Here is an 11,405-nt window from a genome sequence, read left to right as displayed (position 1 = left end):
TGTACTTGTCTTGTACATACAGATATATAGGAAACATGGTCTCACTGTGTTCAACAGCAAGGAGACAGCTACCCATGAGGACACTGTGTGTACTTGTCTTGTACATACAGATATATAGGAAACATGGTCTCACTGTGTTCAACAGCAAGGAGACACGCTACCCATGAGGACACCGTGTGTACTTGTCTTGTACATACAGATATATAGGAAACATGGTCTCACTGTGTTCAACAGCAAGGAGACACACTACCCATGAGGACACCGTGTGTACCTGTCATGTACATACAGATATATAGGAAACATGGTCTCAATGTGTTCAACAACAAGGAGACACGCTTCCCATGAGGACACCGTTTGTACTTGTCTTGTACATACAGATATATAGGAAACATGGTCTCACTGTGTTCAACAGCAAGGAGACACGCTTCCCATGAGGACACCATGTGTACCTGTCATGTACATACAGATATATAGGAAACATGGTCTCACTGTGTTCAACAGCAAGGAGACATGCTACCCATGAGGACACTGTGTACTTGTCTTGTACATACAGATATATAGGAAACATGGTCTCACTGTGTTCAACAGCAAAGAGACATGCTACCCATGAGGACACTGTGTACTTGTCTTGTACATACAGATATATAGGAAACATTGTCTCACTGTGTTCAACAGCAAGGAGACATGCTACCCATGAGGACACCGTGTACTTGTCTTGTACATACAGATATATAGGAAACATGGTCTCAGTGTGTTCAACAGCAAGGAGACATGCTACCCATGAGGACACCGTGTACTTGTCTTGTACATACAGATATATAGGAAACATGGTCTCACTGTGTTCAACAGCAAGGAGACATGCTACCCATGAGGACACTGTGTACTTGTCTTGTACATACAGATATATAGGAAACATGGTCTCACTGTGTTCAACAGCGAGGAGACATGCTACCCATGAGGACACCGTGTACTTGTCTTGTACATACAGATATATAGGAAACATGGTCTCACTGTGTTCAACAGCAAGGAGACATGCTACCCATGAGGACACCGTTTACTTGTCTTGTACACACAGATATATAGGAAACATTGTCTCACTGTGTTCAACAACAAGGAGACACACTACCCATGAGGACACCGTGTGTACCTGTCATGTACATACAGATATATAGGAAACATGGTCTCACTGTGTTCAACAGCAAGGAGACATGCTACCCATGAGGACACCGTGTGTACTTGTCTTGTACATACAGATATATAGGAAACATGGTCTCACTGTGTTCAACAGCAAGGAGACACGCTACCCATGAGGACATCGTGTACCTGTCTTGTACATACAGATATATAGGAAACATGGTCTCACTGTGTTCAACAGCAAGGAGACACGCTACCCATGAGGACACCGTGTGTACTTGTCTTGTACATACAGATATATAGGAAACATGGTCTCACTGTGTTCAACAGCAAGGAGACATGCTTCCCATGAGGACACCATGTGTACCTGTCATGTACATACAGATATATAGGAAACATGGTCTCACTGTGTTCAACAGCAAGGAGACACGCTACCCATGAGGACAACGTGTGTACTTGTCTTGTACATACAGATATATAGGAAACATGGTCTCACTGTGTTCAACAGCAAGGAGACACGCTACCCATGAGGACATCGTGTACCTGTCTTGTACATACAGATATATAGGAAACATGGTCTCACTGTGTTCAACAGCAAGGAGACACGCTACCCATGAGGACATCGTGTACCTGTCTTGTACATACAGATATATAGGAAACATGGTCTCACTGTTTTCAACAGCAAGGAGACACACTACCCATGAGGACATCGTGTACCTGTCTTGTACATACAGATATATAGGAAACATGGTCTCACTGTGTTCAACAGCAAGGAGACATGCTACCCATGAGGACATCGTGTACCTGTCTTGTACATACAGATATATAGGAAACATGGTCTCACTGTGTTCAACAGCAAGAGACACGCTACCCATGAGGACACTGTGTACTTGTCTTGTACATACAGATATATAGGAAACATGGTCTCACTGTGTTCAACAGCAAGGGGACACGCTACCCATGAGGACATCGTGTACCTGTCTTGTACATACAGATATATAGGAAACATGGTCTCACTGTGTTCAACAGCAAGGAGACATGCTACCCATGAGGACACCGTGTGTACTTGTCTTGTACATACAGATATATAGGAAACATGGTCTCACTGTGTTCAACAGCAAGGAGACACACCACCCATGAGGACACTGTGTACTTGTCTTGTACATACAGATATATAGGAAACATGGTCTCACTGTGTTCAACAACAAGGAGACACACTACCCATGAGGACACCGTGTACTTGTCTTGTACATACAGATATATAGGAAACATGGTCTCACTGTGTTCAACAGCAAGGGGACACGCTACCCATGAGGACATCGTGTACTTGTCTTGTACATACAGATATATAGGAAACATGGTCTCACTGTGTTCAACAGCAAGGGGACACGCTACCCATGAGGACATCGTGTACTTGTCTTGTACATACAGATATATAGGAAACATGGTCTCACTATGTTCAACAGCAAGGAGACACACCACCCATGAGGACACCGTGTGTACTTGTCTTGTACATACAGATATATAGGAAACATGGTCTCACTGTGTTCAACAGCAAGGGGACACGCTACCCATGAGGACATCGTGTACTTGTCTTGTACATACAGATATATAGGAAACATGGTCTCACTGTGTTCAACAGCAAGGAGACATGCTACCCATGAGGACATCGTGTACTTGTCTTGTACATACAGATATATAGGAAACATGGTCTCACTGTGTTCAACAGCAAGGAGACACACTACCCATGAGGACACCGTGTACTTGTCTTGTACATACAGATATATAGGAAACATGGTCTCACTGTGTTCAACAGCAAGGAGACACACTACCCATGAGGACACCGTGTGTACTTGTCTTGTACATACAGATATATAGGAAACATGGTCTCACTGTGTTCAACAGAAAGGAGACATGCTACCCATGAGGACACTGTGTACTTGTCTTGTACATACAGATATATAGGAAACATGGTCTCACTGTGTTCAACAGCAAGGAGACACGCTACCCATGAGGACATCGTGTACCTGTCTTGTACATACAGATATATAGGAAACATGGTCTCACTGTGTTCAACAGCAAGGGGACACGCTACCCATGAGGACATCGTGTACCTGTCTTGTACATACAGATATATAGGAAACATGGTCTCACTGTGTTCAACAGCAAGGAGACATGCTACCCATGAGGACACTGTGTACTTGTCTTGTACATACAGATATATAGGAAACATGGTCTCACTGTGTTCAACAGCAAGGAGACATGCTACCCATGAGGACACCGTGTGTACTTGTCTTGTACATACAGATATATAGGAAACATGGTCTCACTGTGTTCAACAGCAAGGAGAGACGCTACCCATGAGGACACTGTGTACTTGTCTTGTACATACAGATATATAGGAAACATGGTCTCACTGTGTTCAACAGCAAGGAGACATGCTACCCATGAGGACACCGTGTGTACTTGTCTTGTACATACAGATATATAGGAAACATGGTCTCACTGTGTTCAACAGCAAGGAGACACGCTACCCATGAGGACACCGTGTGTACTTGTCTTGTACATACAGATATATAGGAAACATGGTCTCACTGTGTTCAACAGCAAGGAGACACGCTACCCATGAGGACATCGTGTGTAGGAAACATGGTCTCACTGTGTTCAACAACAAGGACAAATGCATATGCTAAAAGTTGATTCATAATAATAGTAAACAGCAAATAATTCCATAAATACACTGTTACCATATAAACTTAATACAACTAACAAAGAACAAAGCATCTGTCTGCTATTTCAGCATCTAACAACTACACACATATAATGGCTGTCAAAAAAACAAAATTTGAAACATATTTTAATGAATAATTTGTTTGATTGCAGTTTTTATCAAAGTTTGCCGATTACTGTTTTACTGTTTAAAACAGTTGAAAAGAGTAGAAGTTTTGATTAATCCTGCTTTGATAAGTACTGAAATTAGACTACATTTATCATACCAGTGAAAACAGTTATATTTATCCAGATCAATCAAAGAAAATACTCGAGGCGAATATGGTATTTAAACCCATGATCACCTAATCCTGGCACCACTGGGGGAGACAACTCTGCATACCCCACTGGGCCATCCAGGCAACTCAACAGTCGAAACATCATAAACATGGATACATATTTCTGAGAAAGGCCTCTTGAAAATAAACACCTCAAATCAAAATGGGTGATTTGGCTAAAATAAATAATAGTCTTGGTTCTCAGGCACTGCCCACATCATAAAGTGCTTTGCATATTTGCCTTTGTTTCCATTTTCAATTTTTTTGTGAATTGTGTTAAAGTTCATGTATTAGGATTTTTATATTTTTTTTTTAGATCAAACCAATTTGATAAACACATAACACTCGATCAGATGACATCATCAAACATAACAAATGGCAGACTGATACAGTCAAACAACAGCAACTGAAATACTTTCAATATTAAAATGTTTTTTTGTATACCCATATTGTTCCAAATAAAATCAAATGCTGAAACTCATCACATGATACACAAGTCAATAGCATTCACTTGAACCACCAGAAGCTGAAGCCTTGTAGTATTATTGTTTCAATCAGAACTTCAAATTTCATTGCCTGAGTGACGGAGTGAGTGAGTGAGTTTGGTTTTACACTGCTTTCAACAGTATCATAATTATATCAGAGTGTGTCAGCTTATGTGGGAGAAAAGCCAGAAGGTCTTAAGACATTTACAACTTCAGTGAAACCCACAAGCACAGTTAATGTGCAGACAACTTAGACACATAATTGAGGGGATCATAGATTTCTGCATACAGAATTGCGGTGCCTTGGACGACTGGGCCAACAATTAATTTACAGCATCAATAATTAATATTGATTAGGGTTCCACAAGAGAATCATTAAGTAGTGGTAAATATGAAATGTCAGTCTTGTTATTTACTAAATCAGAATGAAAGGTTAACTTAAATTTTTTTGCAAATTATATAATGGATAAATTATGAGAATCTGTTGATTATGGAAGTAGAATTAACAGATTGATTGATTTCTCCAACTTAAACCATGATAAATATGAGGTACTGGCGATGTTATTTACCTGAAAATCCCAACAGGGACATGTAAACTACTCACTGACATACCATGCCGCAGTTTAACATCAATACCCCACTCAGACAGTGTACTGACTCCGAGCCGACCAGTCCTTTAAAGCCGAGCGCCAGACGGGTACACCAAGTACCATCTTTAAATGTCTTTTGGTATGACACGGCCGGGGATCAATCCCCGGACCTTCCGCCTCTACCACTGGACCACGGAGGCAGTTGGTGGAAGCTAGGAGCTCTTGCCTGATTGGTGTCCTATATTTCCTTGTCTTGATGAGGGAAACCCTAACATGACAAGTGCCACCTTTAATATACTGGAACATGTACCTCACACAGCAAAGCAATGTTACATCCCTAGCAAGAACCATGAAAATCTGAAGTGCTGATCAAAACAATGTCATATGCCCATAGTATATTTGAAGAAGTTGTTGTAAGGTCAAGTTCATACAGATCACACCTTGATGGCATTGATCACTGCTCTCAATATCAATCACTGGATTGTCTGGTCCAAACTATTTACATACAGGGCGCTTTCATGTCGCTGGAATACTGCTAAGTGTGGTGTTTACAAAAAATAAACAAACAAATATCAATATCATTTATCTTAATCCTTCCCATTTCTGGGCAAGAACTAACCATCATAAACTACTAAAAGAAGTTAAGGGTCACACGATTCTTTCATAATACGATAGTAAATATGTCATGCCATGACAGATTAGGTATAGTGACGTGAAAGAATCGGTGATCTGTAACTTTGTTTTAGTAGTATATATCCTCAGGGAATCTAAATGTCGATATCACCTTCCCCTGAAACACAACATTTTAATTTACATAAGCTTATCCGGTGCAAGACTGAATGCATAGATACGATCTTCCATCAATATAAATGTTGACGACACAAACTACAGCCATGAGAAACAATGAGACACTCTTATCAATTCTGAATAACAAAGTTGTCTGTGATACAACAGAGACATTATCAACAATATATTAAGAATAAAGATTTAAAATTCATTTTGCCGTTCAGCATACATCAAGAGGCTGACAGCCAGTAGAACAGGAATATTGCAACAAAGACGGTGACAAGCGAGGAGACGATGATCATGACTGTTTTGTTTTTCTCCCAAAATGTCAACTCTACAACTTCCTCGAGATGTTTGCGTTTCTTCCTCCTGCCCTTCAGCTTCCTCTCATATTCTTCCAGCTCCAACTTTTGTTTTTTCTCTTCCTCCTCCTTCTTCTCCCTCTCAGCAGAATCTTTCATCTACAGAGAAAACATATATCTATAAGCAATCAAAGTAATGAAGTTGGAGTTAACAAGATAACATCAAAAGTAATTCTAACTTCAAGGTAGTACTGTTGGCTTGTGACAACTTGAAATGCCTTTGACCAGTGATTTTACTGTCGCACTGGTATCTACTTCACTCAGTTCTGTTTGTGAACCCTGAACAACGTGAGTCCTGTCTGAGGTTAGCTTTCTTAGACACGTCACAATCCAGCACCCCTCAAGCCCCTCATGTCCTGTCTGCCTGTATCTCAACTTCTTGTCCTCCATGTCACAATCCAGCACCACTTAAGCCCCTCACGTCCTGTCTGTCTGTATCTGAACTTCTTGTCCTCCATGTCACAATCCAGCACCCCTGAAGCCCCTCACGTCCTGTCTGTCTGTATCTCAACTTTTTGTCCTCCATGTCACAATCCAGCACCCCTCAAGCCCCTCACGTCCTGTCTGCCTGTATCTCAACTTCTTGTCCTCCATGTCACAATCCAGCACCCCTCAAGCCCCTCATGTCCTGTCTGTCTGTATCTCAACTTCTTGTCCTCCATGTCACAATCCAGCACCCCTCACGTCCTGTCTGCCTGTATCTCAACTTCTTGTCCCCCATGTCACAATCTAGCACCCCTCAAGAACCTCACGTCCTGTCTGCCTGCCTCTCAACTTCTTGTCCTCCATGTCACAATCCAGCACCCCTGAAGCCCCTCACGTCCTGTCTGCCTGCCTCTCAACTTCTTGTCCTCCATGTCACAATCCAGCACCCCTCAAGCCCCTCACGTCCTGTCTGCCTGTATCTCAACTTCTTGTCCTCCATGTCACAATCTAGCACCCCTGAAGCCCCTCACGTCCTGTCTGCCTGTATCTTAACTTCTTGTCCTCCATGTCACAATCCAGCACCCCTCAAGCCCCTCACGTCCTGTCTGCCTGTATCTCAACTTCTTGTCCTCCATGTCACAATCCAGCACCCCTGAAGCCCCTCACGTCCTGTCTGCCTGTATCTTAACTTCTTGTCCTCCATGTCACAATCCAGCACCCCTCAAGCCCCTCACGTCCTGTCTGCCTGTATCTCAACTTCTTGTCCTCCATTTCACAATCCAGCACCACTCAAGCCCCTCACGTCCTGTCTGCCTGTATCTCAACTTCTTGTTCTCTATTTCACAATCCAGCACCCCTCAAGCCCTTCCATCCTGTTTGCCTGTATCTCAACTTCTTGTCACAATCCAGCACCCCTCAAGAACCTCACGTCCTGTCTGCCTGTATCTCAACTTCTTGTCCTCCATCTCACAATCCACCACCCCTCAAGCCCCTCACATCCTGTCTGCCTGCCTCTCAACTTCTTGTCCTCCATTTCACAATCCAGAACAAGACACAAACACTTCCCCCACCCCACCCTCCCTTGCACATCTGTCTGTGTATCTCACTCCCCCTACCCCCGTCCTGTCTCACCTTTTTCTTCTCCTCCTTTGTCTTCTCACACACATCATCACAGTCCAGCACGGCCTTCTCCCCTCCATCCGGGCGCTGCACGGTGTGACAGATCACCTCCTTCTTCTTGCGGCGGCATGAACAGCGCAGCGTCACCTTCTTCTTACACTGGTCCGCATTGGGGCAGGCGCCGTTGTGACACGTGGATGCACACTGGTGGCCGCATGGGAGCTGCAGACAGACGGTCAGTGAGTTGGGTAAATGACAGGGAACTAGACATATTAGAGTGAGTTAGTGACTTGAGTTTCCTTGATGAAACCCAAGAGCATGGGTATGGTGCTAACAAACCAAGAAACAATTGGGGCAAACTGGGTTTTGAACCCATAAACATAGGTTTCGGGCATGCCCAAGGGATGCAACGCTGATAATGAATCAATGTAAGAAATTGGTACCAGTCCTATAGTCCTTGCCAAACTGCCCAATAGTTAAAGTATCCTAGGGACTAGCAGAAATTTGCCATTTTTTAAGCGTTTTACTATATCTTATCATTACAAGGTCGAGTGGACTAAAACTGTTTGTTTCTCTCACTGTGAATTTCATCTTAGACAACTAGATACAGTGAGGTGAGGTGAGGTGAGGTGAGGTGAGGTGAGGTGAGGTGAGGTGAGGTGAGGTGAAATAGGGTATAACGTCGCGTCCAAGATTATTGCATTTATATAGCACGCATGCACGTATGTGTGTGTATCTAATTCTGTCAGCTTGTACTAGTGCGGACTGATGCCGATTTATAGAGCTAGCCCATTGAGATACCATGCTGCAGTTTAACATAAATATCCCCCTCAGACACAGTTTTCTGACTCAGAGCTGACCAGTCCTTGTTTAAGCCCCTTAATGCCAAGCACCAGACAGGGTAACAACAAGTACCATCTTTTAACGTCTTTTGGTATGACAGTGCCGAACCTTCCGCTCTCCAGGCAGACGCTCAACCACAGAGGCTGTCTTAGATACAGTGAAGAGGATATGCTACTCACTGATTTGGTGCATTGTCCCTGGCAGGACTGGAGCTGGTCCTGCTTGTCCTTCATGGTGACAGTCCAGTCATGACAGGGGATGTGTTTGACCACAGCGTTACAGTGGCACCTCATCCGCACCATGCTGGTGCAGGGGGGGCAGTCCTGGGGGTGACACGGGAGGCGGCAGGGGTGCTTACAACCCCGGGGGCGGCCCTTCTCACAGGGGCTCTCGCATGTCTCACAGTTCTTTCCTGACTGGAACAGTAGAAAAAATAAGTCAATTTTTTTCTGACATTAAAGCTTCTGTTTTTGTACCCTGCTCAGTCTGTTAACAAATGAAAAGGTAGGAAAAAAGCCCTTTTTGGCCCACATGATCTGCTTAAAGTAAGAAATTGGCAGAACTTTCAGAAATTGTGATGAGTGTTATGAGATATGTTCATATGAATTAGGGGTGAAACGATACATAGGTGCATTCTGAGATTTCATGCGATGATACAATACATGATAGTTTTTTTCTGTATTGATGCAAGACAATACACTTGCTAAAAGATTGAGTGAGTGAGTATGGGTTTACGCTGCTTTCAGCAATATTCCAGCACTATCACGGCGTGGGACACCAGAAATAGGCTTCACACGTTGTACTCATGTCGGGACTCGAACCCGGGTCTTCGGCGTGATGAGTGAACGCATATGCTAAAAGAATTTACTTACTCATTTAAAGACCCCCTAGTGTTTTTATGAGTCAAATATTGCAACAGTAAATGTATAGGCAAGGCTAAAACGTGTCAAAAAGAGGTTTTCAGGAAGCATTTTTTAAATATTTGAACCTGAGCAAGTCTTTGACCAAAGTTGATTTTCTAAGGAGATGTAGACAAAGAAAGTACAAACATATGGTAAAAACATCACCATGTGTCATAGTAATAATTCTAGTTAGATTTTCTCTTGAAGAAAAGTCAACCCTTTCTCTCATTTTAGGCTTTTTTGTGTGTATTTGACATTGTAAAACCTACCGTGTGCTGGTCCACGGATCCAGTGACGATGTGACACACAGACGTTGTACGATCTACCGTGTGCTGGTCCACGGATCCAGTAACGATGTGACACACAGACGTTGTACGACCTACTGTGTGCTGATCCATGGATCCAGTGACGATGTGACACACAGATGTTGTACGACCTACCGTGTGCTGTCCACGGATCCAGTGACGATGTGACACACAGATGTTGTAAGACCTACCATGTGCTGATCCATGGATCCAGTGACGATGTGACACACAGACGTTGTAAGACCTACCGTGTGCTGGTCCACGGATCCAGTGACGATGTGACACAGGATGGAACATGTGTGATTGCCACACCCCAGTTGTCGGTCACACGGTCGCGCACAGGAATACGGAGCTACTTCAGCACATGGAATGTTGGACACCTGTGAAAATAACACATGCATGTAGTATTGAGACATGTTCTGCAGTGGCAAAGTGTCTTGTGACAGCACTAGCCTAGAATACATGTACCACTAAGTATTCCAATACACTAAGTACATTATCAGAGCTCCAGATAAGCTACCTATTTGCATAAAATATGAAAACTATATCACCATAAACCATTGAATTTGGAGAAGCATGTGTAGAAAATAATAAAACAAACCCAATAGTATAATAACACTGTGAGTATATACAAACCCAATAGTAAAATAATACTGTGAGTATATACAAACCCAATAGTATAATAATACTGTGAGTATATACAAACCCAATAGTAAAATAATACTGTGAGTATATAAAAACCCAATAGTAAAATAATACTCTGATTATATACAAACCCAATAGTAAAATAATACTGTGAGTATATACAAACCCAATAGTATAATAATACTGTGAGTATATACAAACCCAATAGTAAAATAATACTGTGAGTATATACAAATCCAATAGTAAAAACCCAATAGTATAATAATACTGTTTTACTGTTAGTATATACTCACAGTATTATTATACTATTGGGTTTGTTTTATTATTTTTTACACATGCTTCTCCATATTAAATGGTTTATGGTGATATAATTTTCATATTACCCAATGTTGTCTTTTCAGCTTGCGTACTAGAATATCTATAAACATCTTTAGTTACAGATGAAATGCAGGCATCACATATGTATAAACTCTACTGCAGTGAATGATACGTCATTAGACACACTTGCAGCACCATATGAACAGAAGAAACTTAAAAGTTGACTGAATCAGAATTTTCACAGAATTATGTTTAAAATCTCATAATCTACTCATTCATTTATAATACCAAAAGACTGGTGAAATATATTAAATACCTATAACGGGGTAAACACTCATGGCTTAGAAAATACCCTGGAGCCTGCTTTATACAGGCTAATGCAGATAATTAGCAGGTAAAATTATTGTTTTTGTTATTAATCAAAAAGAAAGGGAGTGAGTTTG

At 42.1% G+C, this 11,405-nt stretch overlaps 1 protein-coding gene across 1 annotated transcript in view; it reads right to left on the bottom strand.

Moving 5' to 3' along the window:
- Positions 1-3,641: 3,641 nt before the first annotated feature.
- The window catches only part of LOC139450151 (NF-X1-type zinc finger protein NFXL1-like), a 32,596-nt gene continuing 24,832 nt past the window's right edge, over positions 3,642-11,405 (bottom strand). The window contains exons 16-19 of the mRNA XM_071231819.1: positions 10,248-10,379; positions 8,972-9,208; positions 7,962-8,171; positions 3,642-6,503 (exon numbers count right to left, since the gene is read on the bottom strand). Coding sequence (XP_071087920.1) covers positions 6,273-6,503; positions 7,962-8,171; positions 8,972-9,208; positions 10,248-10,379 — 810 coding nt within the window. The 3' untranslated portion in view covers positions 3,642-6,272. The remainder of the gene's footprint in view (positions 6,504-7,961; positions 8,172-8,971; positions 9,209-10,247; positions 10,380-11,405) is intronic.

The sequence above is a fragment of the Haliotis cracherodii genome, unplaced genomic scaffold (assembly GCF_022045235.1).
Source record: "Haliotis cracherodii isolate W230 unplaced genomic scaffold, xgHalCrac1.p SCAF_8, whole genome shotgun sequence".
In the NCBI taxonomy this organism is placed as follows: Eukaryota; Metazoa; Mollusca; class Gastropoda; order Lepetellida; family Haliotidae; genus Haliotis; species Haliotis cracherodii.
Note: the sequence above shows the minus strand (reverse complement) of the source record. Positions and strands in the feature narration are given on the sequence as shown.